Source organism: Tiliqua scincoides, chromosome 8 (assembly GCF_035046505.1).
Source record: "Tiliqua scincoides isolate rTilSci1 chromosome 8, rTilSci1.hap2, whole genome shotgun sequence".
NCBI classification, from domain to species: Eukaryota; Metazoa; Chordata; class Lepidosauria; order Squamata; family Scincidae; genus Tiliqua; species Tiliqua scincoides.
The window spans coordinates 57,716,267-57,734,045 of record NC_089828.1 but is presented as its reverse complement, the minus strand read 5'-3'; the positions used below and the strand labels follow the sequence as shown (position 1 = coordinate 57,734,045).

The window sequence follows — 17,779 nt, the reverse complement described above, 5'->3', positions numbered from 1 at the left end:
GTGGCTGGGCCGTTGCTCTGGGAGACAGAACCTCCAGGAGCCCGCTGCTACCTCTTGCAAATACGAGGGTCCCTCCTCAAGCCAGGACCACACACAATGTGTGCTTCAAATGAGTTATTTAACAGAAACCCCAAGCATCCTTGGACTTTGGGGGCTGCTTCATATATGACTGTTTGCCCCACAGGAAGATCAACTGAATGGCCCCTGCCTGCTGTGGAGATGGCCCCAGCTCAGTTCGGCATGATATTCTGCGAGGATGTGCCAGGACGCATACACCCCACCAGCCCCGCACCGAAGCAGAGATCACAGCACAGTATGACAAAGCAGAAGATTCATAAGAAAGCCACCATTTACCTGAACTCGCGCATCCCTGCGGAATGGAATCTTGCAGTGATGACACAGAGGGAAGGACTAGAAGAAGAAAAGGAGGACTATCAGGAGGAGATCTGGGAGGAACACCAGCCCACCACTTGCCAGCAAAGAGAAGGAAGAAAGCAGAACAACCAAAATGGGCTCAACCCCTCCCTTCCTTTCCAAGGGTTTCCAAATCCTGGCCCGGGGGCCAGATGCGGCCCACAACAAGCCTCTATCCGGCCAGTAGCCAGCCTCTGGACCCCTGCAAGCCTCTGGCCCACTCAACCGAATGTGACCAGAGCTGTGCTCCAGTTGCATCTGAAGGGTGTTCTGAGTGACGTTTTGGGCTGTCTGAAGGCCTTAGGCTTTCTGAGGCTTTCTAACGTATTTATATACATTTATATTTAAAATTTATTTATTTTTCCGGCACCTCAACACCATGCCAGATATTTGATGTGCCCCTCTGACCTAAAAGTTTAGAGACCCCTGCTTTAGGCCTATAGGGAGGAGGGCTTGGTGGAGACTCTGGCCTGCTTTGGGTGATGTTCTCTGCTTCCTGGCCTCCTGCAGGGAGAAATCTTGCCTCAGACACCCTTAGATGTCTGCATATAGATACCACCCTTGAACAGGGAAGATGATTGTCAAATGCAGTGCATGTGGGCCCAAATCACACAACTGATTCCCACTCTCAGAATTTCTGATTTCAACCTCAGAACCGAAAATCATTAATTGCAGGGAGATGAAAAAATCCACCCAGACTGCACTGACTTAGATCCAACACTCGGGAACTGCCACTGCGGGAGGCTGTTCTTACCCCAATAACATCTGACACCAGCTTTGCTCAGAGACAAGGACCGTGAATTAGTTTGGACAATGAATCTGCTTTGTGATGATGCAATAGCAAACTGGGGGAGTTGACCATCACATTTCAAGAGCCTACACTCCATTTTAGATTAGACACAGGCTCCTGCAGAGTCTAAACAGCCTTTTGGACCTTCCCCAAATCTCTGAGGGCGGGGAGCCTGGGCTGGCCCATCATGAAGTCAGATGAAGAAGATGCGCTGAGCAGCAAACTGGTGGGAGTAGCCAATGCCCGCCTGCCATTCCTCCCCAACAGCAAGTGAGAAGAGGATCAGAGCTGTGTTGGCCCAGCCCTTCCTCCTTCAAGCAGTCAAATGGCAGGACCAGAGGAGGGAGCAGAAGGCTGTTGCTATCCTCTTCCAAAGACAACAAAAAGACTTCTGCTCCCAGCACGGCTCAGCCTGTTTGGAAGAAGTAGACGGTGGTGATGGAGGAGGGTCAAGCGATCACTTCGCTACTGCTGCCTCCTCCCCTGCAGGACTCTTCTTTGAAACAGGCCAGGTGGAGTTTTGCCTGGCTTGTTCTGCGGAAGTGTCTGGTAAGGAACAGAGGACAAACATTTGCAAAAGAGAGGGGGTGGAAAATAGGGGTGCAGCTTCACCTGGGGTCAGGACTGGTAGGGAGGGCTCCCAGGAACCATCGGTGTTGGGCCCTAAATGCTGCCACATCTGCAGGACCATCAAGGAACACCAGGAGTCAAAGGGCATGCAAGTCCCCTGCCTTCTGCTATCCCTGGATGCTGTGCCAACTACCTGAAATGCCCACCCCTTGAAGTCCAACTGCTGCAGCTTCTCCGCCTCCTCAGTAAGTTGGGGGGGGGGACACTCTCAAGAGGCAAAGGCTGCAGGGTGGCCTGTCTCACTCATGATGACACAACTGACAGCACAGCAGGGCTCAGAGGCCATGCCAAAATTTATCCAACTTAAAATTGACTTGGAATTTGGATGCCTGATAGACAGCCTTCAAATCAATCCAGCTGAAATGGACCTTCATCCTAAAGTCAGGCTCTCCAAGCAGAGAGAGCAACGGCTCAAGTCTCTGGGAAGCTGGAAGACCCTGAGAAGCCTGCCCCTGAAAAACACCACCAAGGATGAGAGGAGGTCAGCTCTATCATGTGTATGTCTGATGAGGCCTTTGTATATGTGAGTGCATGACCCAAAGCACTCTCTCTGCTCCTCCTCCTGGGAAAACCCATCTTACATTTGGAAAATCTTTTTGCTCTGATGTGGCTTCTAGAAGCAGGTTCTCCACTGGCCCAGCAGGGAGTATCATGACCAATGGATGGGTTGTTTAATCCAATGAATGGGTGGGTTCAACTGAACCACAATAGACGGTAGGTGTTGAAAGAAGAACCTGGGGCCATGACCAACATATTCTGCACAATGGGCTGTACTTGTTCCTCTGTGTCATTTCCACACACCAAGGACACCCGGATCCCCCAAACAGCAACTGCCTTCTCACCCACCAGTGAGTCAATACTTCTAGATCCCAAAGTCAACAGAGAGAAGAGACAGATGAGCAACTATTCACCATCAAAAAGCCAGAACTTTGGCATAAGGAATTTTGGGGAGCTCATCCAAGCCTGTGTGTGAAGCTTTGAAAAGACAGGATTGAGTGCCACTGGCATAGCGGCCAGCTGCTCATTTACCTTGGCCTGGAGGTTGCCCTTGGGCCGGCAAGACTCCCTGTCCCAGTTCGCCGTTGAGCCAGAGCTGCATCCGGATGAATGGCTCCCGGCCCTTCTGCGTCAACTTACTCCAGGGCTTCGGCCGGGACAGCATGTCACTGACGCTTCCCTGGGAGAGACCCAGCACCTGCAGGAAAGCAATCACAGGAAGAATCAGGGTTAGCAGTGCACTTGCTCAGGACAGGGAAGGCCGAGGGAGAGCCTGGGGGCCACATTCAGTGGATCATGGGGCTTGTCATTGCAAAATACAAATGGACTTTACAAGTGTTCAAACCTACCCAAGTCTGTCAAGCATTTGACTAGGACAGCGGAAAAGCCCCCCAGATAATTTTCAGGCTGAGCCAGTTTGTTTGCATGTCTCTACTCTTAAGAGAAGGCACTCAAAAGACATGTGCCTTCAGCACTGGTGCGGCTGGATGGAAACATGAAATTCATGCCTCCTAATCTCATTTCTGCAACAAGTGAAAATGCCGTTGCACCTGAACACATGTTCAAAGAGTCTCGGTGGGAAAGGAAGACAAATCCATGAGGCACAAGCAGGTAAGTAGAGAAGGCTACAAAGAGAAATATGCTAAACCATCATCCCCAATCCAGCCAAGAAGTGAGTGAAGACCAATCCTCTGGGAAGTTTCAGATGTATACACCAAACTTCTCACTAGTGCATCACAAGGTGTAGAACCAGGCCTGGCTCCACCATTCTAACCTGACAAACAACAACATTTGGTTCTCCATGAACCTTTGATTTCATCACATAAAGAGAAAATGCTATGTATGGTCTAACATACAGCATTCTGGGACATAGTGTTGAAAAAGGTTTCTAGCACTCAATATTGTGTTGAAAAACCCTAACGGTGCATGGTGATGTAGCGGATATCTAAGAAACCCTAGCAGTCAATGCCTGGGAAAACCCCACAATGGGGCACAACTTTGAAGGAAGATTGATTTCCAGTCCCCCACTCGCCACCCCCTAAAGGAAAACAAAAACAAAAACACACACGCGGACACCCCAAAATGAAGAAGTCTCTATACATCTCTTGCACTCAGACTAGCAATGATTCAGCATGTGCTGTGACAATACACAAGGCAATACTGCAGAGGGAGGCCAGGAAGGACTTCTACCTGCTCCTTGCCTACAATTCCGTGGCTTTTCCCTCTATGCCAGTCAGTTCTGAATCTCCACATCCTTCCCTATTCCCAGGTGGTTCTCCAAAATTTCAAACTCTTTAGGAAAAAAAGAATGAAAGGACCAGTTCAGGCATCACACAGAACCATGGCTTAACTGTGGATTGTTTAAGAATCCAGGATGGACCTGTTCTCAACACAGCCAAGTGAGAAGTCTGCCTCTGAAGACCAGTGGGACGGGCACAACAGTGGGAGAGGGTCTGCCTTCATTTCCTGCCAGTGGGCTTCCCAGCAACAACTGGGGGGGGGGGGCACAGAGGTAAACAGGCCACTAGTCCCTTCCAGTCCGGCATTCTGATTCACTGGAGCTTTCCTCATATTAACACTTTCTGGAGTTCTTTCAATGACATTATTTACAAGTCACAGCCACTTAATCACTTTTGAACTCTGGGAATTTGAAAGTTAGTATAGTAAAGTTTGGAATAAGATGCCTTTGCTACCTTTAAATTTGTTTATTTGACAAGAAGAATGGTGAAGCAGCCTACCTGTGTGATTCAATGTGCAGGGGACACGTGTGAGCAAAACTGTTGCTGTGCAAACAAAGAACTCAGGGACTGTTTGTAGAGGGGTCTCTCAGCCTTGAGCACCTCTCTTTCCCCGCCAATCTATACTAATGACTCTGCAGACATCAGTAAAGCAAAGGAAGAGCCACTGAAAGCAACCTGTTTACGTGAAGACTTCCAGTTGGGATGCAACGTAAAATAATCGTTAAGGCCAACCTCAGTCAACAAGCAACAGTTAAACCACATGTCTTGGTCAGGTTTAATCCTCATTTGTTTGCCCCAAATCAAGAAATGGCTAGTTGAAGGTCTCAACCGGGAAGAAAAATAAACCAGCTGCAATGAATGAACTACGGCTCTGTGTGATGTCTCAACCAACTCTAAGAAATACCTGCCAAACCTATTTTGGTTGGGGAATTGGGGTTTCCCTGGTGTGCTAAGCGGGGAATATCTTCACTGTATACTCAAATATTGACCAGTGCTTGCCGTCTGTGACCCACCACCCCCAGCTCACACCCACTGCTGCCCCCTTACCTTTTCACCAAATATCCTTTGGCAGATGCCGTTCTTGGCGAGTTTCTCTTTGACCTGACGAGTGAGCTCGATGGTGTCCACTTCCTGATACATGTAAATCTCATACTGCTCGGGGGTCAGCGGAGGAACGGAAGGTTTTGATGGCTTTGACAAAGGGACAATGGGGGAGGAAGGAAGGGGGCTGTTCTGTGGCGTCTCGCTGCGACTCGCCCCCGTCACACTCAGTTCAGAGCTCTGAGAATAGGGGGACTCCGCGTTGGGCCACTCCTTCCAGTAGTCTGAAGAGGAGGGCCCTTGGAGCTGCTGGTTGCGGTCCGACCGGGACTGGCTGCTGGCCTTCTCCTTCCCACTGCTGGCCTCCTCCACTTTGGGTTCCTCGGCGGGAGGAGCTGCGTTTCTCCGGTCCGGCTGCACTGTGCTCCACCAGTGGTCCTTCCACACCCCGCTGCGCCCCAGTTCATTTTTAACATGCCTCAACACGCCTTGTGCCGAATCAGACATCCCGTGGAGGTCGAGAAGAGGAGCCTCTTGGGCCTCCTTCTTTAGAGCGGAGAGAGTCTGTAAGGAGGAGATGCTGGAATCCACAGTTGACGGGTGCTTTTTCAGGGACATGGCTAGTGGGGAGTAACTGGCGACCGAAGACACTGCAGGCGCGGGAATCAGTTTCGGGGACAAGATGGAGATCTCGGCTTGGGACAAGGGGGTGGCTTTTAAGGCAGGTTCGAGGGCAGCCTGCTGTGCTTCCATTTCACGCCGGGCTTGCTGGAGAATGGAGCGGATGGCGTCGTCAGAACTGCCGCTGCTTGAGGCAGACGGTGGCTGAGCCGGCTCAGCTGCGGGGAGAAACAAAAGGCCAGGTGAGACCCTACTGATTCAGCTGCTCATTTCTCCACCTCTGGCAACAGTTCTTGCTACTGCCCCTTCATCAAGCCACAGAAAAGGGCACCTACTGGCAAGCCTCAGAGTTCGACTCAGAAGGGTTAGGTGAGATACTTGCAAACCAACCAGCATAAATATTTTTTGAATGAAACTGTTCACTGGCCTCCTACAATCTTTAGAACTACTGGTGAATGTCAACATACATGGGAACTGGGCCAAAGTGACACTAAACCTTACCCAGTGCCATCAGATGGCAATCCTATCCACACTTACATGAGAATAAGTCCCACTGAATTCAACGGGGCTCATGTCTGAGGAGACATGCACAAGACTGTGCTGCTAAGCATTTCATTGCTTAATGCTCACCAGGACATATTTCCTTGCTTTCCACTGATACACCTGTGCCTTTTCATCTCACCAGCTCTCCTGCTTCACCTAACTGTTGTCTGTCTACACTGCTTCCGACGCCTGCTGTGCACACATCCTGGTCATTTTCTGTCCCTCTTACTCCTTCATACTCCTCCTTCAGTCACCAATCTCAGCACTGTACTTTTTGTATAACGTCAAACTCAAGACACACACACACACACTTGCCACACTGAGGACAGCACAAAACAAAAGTTGCCCAGGGCTAGTTTGGGAAAGCATAGAGACAGGCTTTTCAATAAAGTTTTTGGGCATAGCTGTACTACAGACTTATAATGGTTTTACAGCTGTTAGTCTATCATGGCTTCCTGCAAAGAAATCCCACAGAAGGTCGGAGAGATTCCTGTGTCCCCCTCATATGGTTCTCATGGTTGCCTTGGGGGAGACAAAAACTCTATTAAGCCAGTTTGCATCTGTGGTGTAGGTACACCCTCCATGTCCACCAATAAAAGGACATTTCCTCATGGGGTTACCTCCATGAAAATTGTTTGGGGAGTTCATGTTGTGCGACACCCTTTCTGGGAAGGAAGTTTACAAGACTTTGCTGACAATCGTTGATCACACTCCAAGAATTTCAGCTCGCTAAGATGCTTTTGACCATTATTCTCACGCTGTTGCCAGGTTCACACACCTCCTCGGCAGGGCGTTCCTACCTGTTTTTTGTACCTGCAGCTCCCTTTTTGCTTGCTCTAGGATGGATTTGATAGCTTCGTCGGAGCCCTCTGTGGCCCGGATTCGTGTGGTGATGTTACCTGAGAAATGGGAGAAATTAACAATGGTTAGGCAGTCTTCTGGGGAGTGAAACTGCCCATCAAAAGAAGTTGTTTAGTCACTCACTCAGATGATAGGCACAGCATATGACAAAAAGATACACAACAGCTATCACACTTTGCCTCATACTCACCTTGTACTATTCTCAATAGCTTTGATTCTATTGGTTTTCACCTGGGAATTTCCTGCGTGCTCTATCTCTGAGCTATGGCCAGCCCGTATATTCACACGAACCTCTTTGGGGCCACTTTATACAGAGTCAGATTAGCGATTCATTTGGTGGGCAGCAGCTCCCCTGGGAGGTAATTGCTCAACCCTGCCATCCAGGATCCTCTCAGCTGGAGATACTGGAAACTGAATCTGGAATCTTCTGCATGCGGAGCATAAGCTCTACCACTGAGCCACAACCCCCCAGACATACAAAGCTGCCCCAGACGGACCACCTAAGCCCAGAACCACCTGCCCCAACCAGCACCAGCTCTCTAAGGACTCAGGCAAAGATATGATTTTCCCAGCCCTGCCACTCAAGGTGATGTCAACTGGAGAGGCTGGGGTCTAAACTGGGAACCCTGACAGCACAACCTCTGCATGCCTTATAACTGTGCCAGGCCATGGTCTCATCCAGCTCAGTAGTGACTACTCTGCCCAGCGTGTATTTCCTCCACTTGCTACCCGATACTTTTAATTGGAGATGTTGCAGGGATTGAGCCTGAGGCCTTCTGCATGCTAAGCAGGTGCCCTGCCTGCCTTCGAGCTGTGGACTCTCCAGCTCGCTCTGAATTGGAGATAACTCAACTATGTTTGTAAGCTCTGGAATCGTATTGCCAAGACTTAAAACAATATTTATTCTGGGCTGTAGCAGAAAATATTCAGCCTGTTTCTGTTCCTCAACAGCAAGAAAAATTCTGGGGGAAGCGCAAATGATAGGCCTGTTTCTTTCTTGCAACATTTTTAAAAAACCTGCTAGATTTTCAAAAACAAAATATCATTCCAAATATAGCATCATGTTGCAGATGGGAATCTCAAAAATAGGAAACAGACAGAAGGGGGGAAGCAGTTATTTGAACGATCTCGGGCACACTCCCAAATTGGCAAGTGACAAACATTGCTTAATTCTCACTTTTTAAAAACAGAAGGCACAACCCCCCCTCCCCCCCGAAAGGTTTTGAAAGCAATTTGCTATAATTGCCCTCAATTCTGAGGCTTTTGGAGCTGTTCCTTTTTAGGAGATGCAGGAGCATTTAGAAATCTCTGCACCCAACTGCAGGTGGAGCAAGGAAAGGGCACTCAACTTGCTTCAGGTGAGCATGTCAGACCAACTGTCAGACAGGTGGTGAAAGTCTTCCTCTTTCAAAAGGCTTTTTACGCAGATTATTATAAATTGCTACTTCCTGCTCGGCTTGATTTTGCTGCTAGTTCAATTTCCTTTTCTCACTGTTTGCCTTATCATGGGATGCTGGATGGACTGGATGTGCACCTGCCCCAGAGGTCTTAGTGCCTGTGATGGAAAAGCTCAGAGTCATTCCTGCCCCACTAATTTTCCATGGGGCAAATCCAGCGGGATGGTCTCCTGAGCAAGCCTCGCTGAAACCAATGGATGCTTGCAAGAGCATCATGAAACATCATCTCCGTCCAGCCAGACAGATTGCACTGTTGCCTATTCTTGCTGCTGTAAACTATTATGGTACTGAGTTCATGTCATGCATCTGACTTCCCACTGCATTTCTTGCAATCCACAGCCATTTTGGTCTTCTGCACAAGCCCAGACACAAGGAAATCATTGTTTCTGCCTCAATTAACTCAGGACAGCCAGGAAAAAGGCTTTATCTACCACTAGGTTTGTGCTTTTCACTGCAGTTTGCATGACAAGCCGAGAACTAACTGCTGCGCTTTCATCCCAGAGCCTTCTGGCCCCACATTTCCTTTACACCCTTGTATGTGAATACCTGCTCATCGAGGACTTCATGCCTCTGATGAAGTGGACTGCCATTCACAAAAGCATATGGTGAAGTACGCTGGGGAGTCTTTAAGGTGCTGCAGAGCTCTTGGTTGATTTAAATCATCATCACCGAATCAAAGTAAGGAAGCAGCCCATGTTTTTCCTAAGTGCTCTCAATAATTCTTACAACCATTCCAGGGATTCCTGCACGATCACCCCCATATTAGAGAATAGGGATGAAGGGAGGCACAGAGTACCAAGGAGGCTGAGATTAGCCTGTGGTAAGAGAAGGGCTTTTGTTACTGTGCCCCCCCCCCGACTAAGGAGCTCCCTACAGAGACACATCAAGGTACCTCCCTTTTTAGTCTCCTGTACAAAGGACATGTAAGTGTATATAATAAGAGATGAATGGAACAGGAAATGTAAATAGTAGGGTCAGTCTCAACTAAAATAGATCTGTGTAAAGTTACATAAGAACAGCCCCACTGGATCAGGCCATAGGCCCATCTAGTCCAGCTTCCTGTACCTCACAGCGGCCCACCAAATGCCCCAGGGAGCACACCAGATAACAAGACCTGCAAGGCATTCTGGGAATTGTAGTTAAGAACATAAGAACAGCCCCACTGGATCAGGCCATAGGCCCATCTAGTTCAGCTTCCTGTACCTCACAGCGGCCCACCAAATGCCCCAGGGAGCACACCAGATAACAAGAGACCTCATCCTGGTGCCCTCCCCTGCATCTGGCATTCTGACATAACCCACCTCCAAAATCAGGAGGCTGTGCATACACGTATAAGAACATGCACATACATGTGAGAGGAAACATTCTAAGAAATAAAAGCATGCCCTCCTTGGGCTTCCAGGTGAGGCACCTCCACCTGGAGGAGGGCCCAATTCAGAAGAGGCACCCTCCCCTTCACACGGGGAGGGGGAGGATGTCTCTTCCCTAAGGGCACTTGCCACCTGAGGTTTTTTAACTACTTATGTTAAAAAAGGTGATTAAGCAGGGTCCTTTTTAGTCAGTTAACAACATGATTGATAAATAGACTAAGGTTGCAGTCTGAACACACATTTAGTAAGACTTACTAAATACGGTGAAACTTGCTTCCAAATATATATGCCTAAGATGGCACTGTAAATATTGCAGATGCAAAACACACACACACACACACTCTCTCTCTCTCTCTCTTTAATGGTTTGCCCAGGGACTTCCAGCAGAGTTTAGTGCTGAAGTGACATTTGAACTCATGACCTTCTAAGCTCACAGCACACACCCTTCACCAGTGCAATACACCAGCTCAGCATATTTGAAAAGGAGTCAGCTTAAAACAGAGTGAGCTGAGCATCAGGGCCTTGAAGAGCTGTGTGCTACTTCAGTGAGAAACCAAGCCAACATGCTTCCCCCCACTCCTTGCTTTTGACAGAGCACATTTGCTCTCAAGAACTGAACCTCCCAGCGGAAGCCAAAGCTTCAATTCCTCTGCAGTGGGATTTGAAAATGACAACATTTGTGCAAGGATTGCGGGTTGCCTGGTTAATATGGGCTTCACACCATGCTCTGCACATGCACACTGTTGACGACAGGTCGTCTTGTTCACAAACACAGCAAGAGGCAACACTCCCTGTGCCACACACTTCCTCCCAGAGAAGTCAATGGCCAGGTTCAAATGAAATGCTAAGCCCCAATTAAACCACAGTTTAGCATTCCTGGCACGCGCCTTGGTCTTGAGCACACTGAGAAATCTGCAGCTTCTGTTTATGGTTTAAAACAGACAGGTGCTGTGTATCCAGGTGCTCCCTGATTTAAGGAAGCCTTGATTTATGTAACTTCGATTTTACATAAAGATGGAGCTGTCCCTCAATGCATTGCCTGCAGCTACAAAATCTTCCGTTTCAGGTCTGGTGCCTCGGGAACTGCTGAGAGGGGCAAGAGGAGACACCTGCCCCAGCTGGGAGTAGTCCCAGCATGCTCCACATTTCCTGTTTAAGGAGACCACTGCATCCTGGAGCTCAGTCATCTCACCCCTTCCTCCTCGTGGGCTCCTTAAACAAGAGGACATGCAGAGCATGCTGGGAGCAACCCCAGGTTTGATTACAGAGGTGTGAGCAGAGGTGGCTTGACTGGCATAGAAATCCATCTACTGCCCAGTGTCCAGAATGGAACCCTGACGTCAGCTGGGGAGCGCCCGTGGATAACATTCTTTGCCTTTCGCACTAAATCATGACTGCAATTGCCTTAGCTGCTAAAAAGTCATTTCTTGACCAAGTGGTCATCACTGTGTCACAAGAAGGATGTGCCTCGGGCCAAAGAGACCCAGGTTGAAATCTTCTACTCAGCCTTGAAGCCTGGTGGATAGCCCAGTGCAGTCGCTCTCTCTCTCAAGCCTAATCCACACAGTTATTATGAGAAGAATCCAGGAGAGTCCGCATTTAGGACAGCAATTTTTTGCTTGAGCTACGTGAGGCATGAGCTTTCCTCAAGAATCAAGTTAGTATAGCAGTAGAATTAGAGGGGAGGAAACAAAACAGCAAGTGTTCTTGCTGGGAACCCATGGTTTGTTTTATGCTTACTGGTCCAGTGTAGACACAATGCCGGCTTCCTGCAATTCGTGCTATGCAAATTGAGAATCACTTCAGGAATGAATACTGATTGTCTCTCCAACCTTCTTCACTGCTCCTGATTTCTTCTCTTTGCTTGTTTGCTATAACCACGGTTTAGCATTAAATGTACACTGATACTAACCACAATTAATGCAAACCAGGGCTGCCCTCATAACCAGGTTTTGCAAACCCATTTTGAATCCTGGCTTCACATCATGGTTACAAGGGCAATTCCGGTTAGCACGGGTGTACATGTAACACAAAATCATGTTAATGTATGGACAGAAAAGCAGAGAAGGGGAAAGGAGCACTTTTAAGGCTCGCTCCTGATTTGTACGCCAGGGTTTTGCAGGACACGGGCATTATGTCTGCACTGGACCACTGTCTGTTTTTCTCTCAGATTCCAGGCCAGAATCAAACTGTACTTTTGACGCTTTGATTTGTAACAACGACAATACAGAAGACACACAGCGCTAAGCACACTCCATTGCCCAGAGATTGACTGCAAAGAGAAACACCTTCCTGTGACGTACCTTCCGACCCATTTCTTCGTTTCGGTACTTCCTGAAATAGCCTGTTCAGGTTCTGGCCTGGATTCTCTGTTGAAAAACAAGTTGGGTAAGAACAAAACAATCAGGGGAGGGGATGATTCTAACAAATCAGGGGCTGTGAGATGGAATAAGAATGAGCTGGTGCTAACTGGGAAAGAGGGAAGGTGTGGGTTAGATAGAGTGAGCAAGCAAGGATGTGGGGGGGGCGAAATCAAGCAGATCATAAACCTTCTGGGTCTGCCTAGAGCAGCTGACTAGTTTGAAAAGGGAGCAAGGCTGGCTGGCTGGTTAAATAAAGATTACAGCCCTGCTCAGGAAGGAGATTAGAGAGAGATATATAAACAAATGTCTATAAAAAGGTACAGCAAGATGGAGACGGGTCAGTGAACCTTGCAGGAGAAGAAAACAACACAAGATGCAAGGAAGGAGGTTTGAATACAGGTTCTTCATCAGTCAGAGATTTCTCATGATTTCCTCAATAATCAAACATGGCTTTTCCAAATGAAAGTCACGCTGATGAGAAAAGCACCTACGTTCCACTTTGGGGCGGGATGTGGGTGGGACAGGACGCTACTTGCTCCAATCCAGGAAAGCTGCTCTCAGCTGTGACCAATGAAATCTCAATACTTGGGGAAATGGGGGTTTGGTTTTCCAAGTGAGCTGGCATTCTGCACCCAATGCCCCTTAGGGGGTGCCCAGACTAGCACAGGATGCTAAAGGAGTTAAACCCATTTGAGAAACTGATGTGGGAAAAGCATCACGGCAGTTTTTATTCTGTGTCTAGTCAGAAAGGGTAGCTATCACTTGTGAATGACCTGAGTGACCAGGTACCTTATGTACACCAGGACCCAGCAAAAAGGGGCAGAAAGACCACCACTTCCAGCATGATCCTGCTTGCCCTTTCAGATCTGCTTGGGAGCCCTTGCTCGACACCCACCACCACCAGAAGGTGGCACAACGGGCAGACCCTTTTTGGTTGGGGCACCCAGAATCCCCCTTCCTTCTACATTTTTCATAGGTTAGCAATGACTACCCTGCTTGGGAAGGTCTTTGAGCTGGACTGATTTTGTACTACCTATATTAATGATTTGTCACTATTTTGCTACTAGTGTTCAGTATTAAAATACATTTTAAAAGATGTGTTTGTTGCTGAGAAAAAGCAACGAAGTTTTAAAAACAAGTAAAATAAGATAAAGTGAAATAAAACAAAAGCTGCTTCTTCTTCATGCTCTTGGCATCACCAGTGGAAGGTCCAGCCCCATCTCAAAGACACCCCTTCTATCTTTGCTCGTACATCACAGAAACAACACAGGCCACAGACCCAGGAAGTCCTTACCCGTGTAAGCTTTCCAAGCACCTGGTCAGATGAAGCAATATGCTCTTGTCACACACACCAAACAATGGCAGCAATACATCTATTGGGGCATGCAACTGTTACACGTGATTGGCTAGGACAAGAACCTGTGTTTAAATATATTGGGGCACATGTGGAAAGCATACACAGATATGGGCTTCATGTGCATTGCACTCTTAGGGGGGGAAAGGAAAGCACTGCGTTTGGGGAACGCCCCCCACCTCGATGTTGGAGGCTCAATTCCATCAGCCAGGATTCCTGAAGCTGTCCCTTCCCCTTTTCCTCTGAAAGCCAGTTCGTTCCAGCAATGTACTTCCGGACCCCCTTTCCCTGAAACCAAGAACCAGGTTTGGGATGGGAAAGGAAGGAGTTCTCTGCCCTACACCCTCCCATCAGACATCATGGGCTTTTAGCCAGAAGACAAGACTGGGATGTTTCCTAGGTTTCTGGATGCTCAGACCAGCACCCTCGACATTTCCTTCTCACTTTGGGTCCAATATTTCTCCTGGGGCATTTCCCACTCAGAAGCTCTTCTTCCCCTTCCTCCTGGCATTGCTGGCATTGGCCTTTTAAGGGTATCTTGCTGAAATAACCCTGGTTTCAACCAATGGGACTCATTTGCCATGACACACCCCAAGACACTCAATGGAATGTGCACTCCAGAAACCTGGTGTTGCTTCTGCTTAGCAGGAGACATCAGCAGGTCACCTAACAAAGAATGGGTGCAAATTCAGCCAAGCAGAACAAAGGATAAAGGGAGGGCAAAAGAGGTGGCACACTGTTTCTGCCCAGGGAAGATCAGATTCTTTAGAAACTGACAGAAGCTTTCAAATGAGAAAAAAAACTGCAAATGCAGAGCGGATTGGTAGCAACAGACCACAGAAGGCAGCAGCATCTCCTTATACAATCCTCCACAGGGGAGTATGAGGGAAAAACTTCAGCCTTAATGCTTGCTAATTCTGTCACAAAGCGCATCCAAAAGTGCTTCTTTAACTAAAGGGTGGCTCAGAGGGCCTCATCTCTGTCCCTCTCCTCTTCATGGCAGTGTCTAGGAAGCTGCCTTAGCCTGAGCCAGATGACTGGTCTGCCTCACCTCTGACTGACAGCAACTCTCCAAGTCTCTGGTGGGGGCCTACCCAGCCCTACCACACAAGTCCTTTAGTCCGAGACCAGACCTGGGGCCTCCTGCATGCAAAGCATGTGCTCTTCTACTGTGGAGATGTGGGCCCTCCTAGCCAGGTTGGGTGACATTCCTTCACCATATTCCCTGGGGCGCGGCAAAGGCACCTCGCTGAAAGTAAGGTGGTCCAGGTTTGGTCTGTGCCTGTAAAAGCTACATGCACTGCCTTGAGTGCCATCATGGAAGGAAAGCGGGAGAGAAATGTAACAAGCACACAAGCTGAGAGATGGGGCCTTCCTGTTATGACCATGACACTGCTTTATGCCCAGTGGTCCATCTAATCCACTGCGGTCTGCCCTGAGGGCATCTCAGGTAAAGGGAGGATTTTTTTCCCCACCCTGCTACCTGAGAGCTTCTAACTGGAGAAAGCCAGGGACTGAGCCCGGGATCTAGTGCATCACCAAGGAGCCAGAGGCCTCACCAGCACAATGTATGGAGCGATCCCACCAGCGCTGTACATTTTCCCACCCTTGTTGCCAACAGTCAAAGGCACAAGGCAAGGCTGGGGAAAACACACCACACAATGACATCACACCACACAGTGTGTCACACTAGTTTTTACCAAGAAGAGAAGGGTCAGACAACAGCAGCAGCTTGTGGTCCAGTACAACATCGTCCAAAGCTGTCTGGACAATGGAACATGTTTCTCTGAGCTGTGCAAAGGGAATTCTGAGCCAAGACGGGGTTATTTCAGAGCTGCTTACAGAGTTTCTGGAGAGGGGAGTGATGATTAAAACCTGGTCCCATCCCCCCATCTTGGTACCAGTGAGCTACTTTGAGTGTGCACCAGCCCTGTTAACAGAGATCAATTGGGTGATTCTGCCCCACATGCCTTCAAGGTTTTTCTTTGTGCACTGCATCTTAAAGCATGTTATATAACCCTGTGTTTGTTCTCTATTGATTTACTCAACCCTTAAATAGAGGGTAGGAGCTCTTCCTTGCTGCAGATTGCTCTGCTTTTCTTACATTTTGGGAGGAAGCACAGAGATTTACGCACGTGACTTGGGGGGGGGGAATGCACTGTAATAAAGCTGGTAGGATTCAACTGCTTGTTGCAGAAGGGACTGGACAATCTCTGCCCATAATTTGCAGTTTCCAAAGCTAGTGTACTACTGTCCAACTGCATTAATTGGAGGAATTAATCCAATTCCAAAGGACCAAAAGGGCAGACAGACAAAAGCGACCGTTGCATCTCATTAGAACTCCCCTTCAAAAAAAGCTGCAAAACCAGAGTGAATGATTCAATGGATGAACACTCAAGGATGGTGAGGCAAAAAATAAAGGTTTCCACCAATCAAAGAAGAGGAGGTTTTTCACAGACACCTTAAGATTTATGGGTGATCCACTTGCACCATCTGCCAACTGAAATGAATGGGAGCTGTGCCAACAGCATGACAGTGATGTCTACCACAATCCCCCTTAATTTCAGAAGGAGCCCAGCACAGGAGAATGTCCTGTGGATGGTGTGGACTGCCTTCCATTCTGCAGCTTCACCTTGGATAAAAGACAAATGCTCTCTGTGTATTCCCAAGCAGGGCTTATAACAATGAAAAGACATCTTAATATGAGTTTTAGCTGATTCAAAGATTGATTGATGTGAGTCTGGGTCAAAAAACCAGACTGTAAATGCAAACACATGTGGGTGCACACACAGTTGTTCTAAAGCAAAAAGCACACTTGCTCTGTTTGGAGGACATGCATGTATTTGTTATAATAGCAGGCACCATCTAAGAAAAGGCATTCTGTCCTGTGCCAGACAAAAGGGGGAGTGCCTCTTTGAAGATTGTGTTTGCTATTTGCATAAAGAAATAATATACTTAGATTTGCTGCCAATTAATAGAGTCACCTTTTTAAAAAGTGGTTAATTTGACTGACTAAAGGTTGTCCTAAGGCCAAGAAGAATTTGTGTGAGGCAGAAACTAAGTGAGTGGCTTTGACAGTAGATGCAGGAAGCCGCAGTCCCACCCAGGCCCCAGATGTCAAAAGGAAAGCGAGCATCTCACTCACCTCTTTGCCTGCCTTGGATGCTGCGCAGCGCCAAGATGTTCTGCTCATCCGAAAGGAACTGCTTCATCTTATGGAAAGGCTCCTTGCCTCTGACTGTCAGCTTGTTCCAAGGCTTGGGCCGTGCCAGGATCTCGCTCACGGAGCCTTGCGAGAGCCCCAAGACATAGTGCCCGAAGATCCGCTGCCCAATATTGTGCTTGATCAGCTGCTCTTTGACCTGACGTGCAATTTCCGCAGTGTCGATCTCCTCGCCTTCCGAGGCGCTGCCTGCGCTTTCCGACTGGCTGGGCGAGGGCGCCATGCCATTGACGTCCGCTGGGCTTTGTTGCAAGGGGCTTTGGGAAGATATGGAGTTTGTGCTGTAGGGACCTGCTGAAAAAATCATGCTTGTGCTTCCCGCTTCCTGCAAGGCCTTGGAGTAGAAGGACTGCATGAGCTGGCGCTGGAGGAGAGAGTTTAGTGCAAATTTTCCTGTAGAAGCCAGGGGTAAGCCGGAGCTTGCCAAGGACGAGCTGAAAAAGTCTTGACTTAAACCCGTTGGTGAGAACTGGTGTGTACCATTAGTATTGGAAGCCTGCTCCCCTGCGTTGCGGGGCAACTGAGGAGGAGGGGAGGCCGGCAAAGTTGCAGGACGCTGACTCTCAGGCTGGTCTTTCCCTTTTCTCCTGGCTGACCCTACAAGGAAGGTCAAACATAATGCATTATGGGGGGATTAAAAAGGGAAAAAAAGAGACCAAGACCAAGTTTGCCCCACAAAAGGGAAAAAAAGTGCAGGTTGCAGTTTTTGCTTTTGGGATTTTGCATTTTGGTTTTTCAACCAGGGCCAATGAAGAAGGTGGTGGTGGTTTGGCTTTGGTTTTTTTGTGCTTTTGTTTGATTGTAGCTTTAAATTTTTAATTTCTTTTCATAAGCCAAAACAAGGCCCCCGAGACAAACAACATGCATTTCATGTT

General features: G+C 48.3%; 1 protein-coding gene across 2 annotated transcripts in view; it reads right to left on the bottom strand.

The window, feature by feature from the left end:
• Positions 1–17,779, bottom strand: part of CUX1 (cut like homeobox 1) — a 258,390-nt gene that overhangs the window by 59,713 nt on the left and 180,898 nt on the right. Inside the window, exons 15-20 of one of the 2 annotated variants that reach the window (XM_066634819.1) lie at positions 16,827–17,501; positions 12,268–12,333; positions 7,077–7,175; positions 5,119–5,951; positions 2,864–3,029; positions 355–411 (exon numbers count right to left, since the gene is read on the bottom strand). The exons of the other annotated variant lie outside the window; for it this stretch is intronic. Of the exons in view, the coding sequence (XP_066490916.1) occupies positions 355–411; positions 2,864–3,029; positions 5,119–5,951; positions 7,077–7,175; positions 12,268–12,333; positions 16,827–17,501 (1,896 nt within the window). The remainder of the gene's footprint in view (positions 1–354; positions 412–2,863; positions 3,030–5,118; positions 5,952–7,076; positions 7,176–12,267; positions 12,334–16,826; positions 17,502–17,779) is intronic. 2 annotated transcript variants of the gene reach the window in all.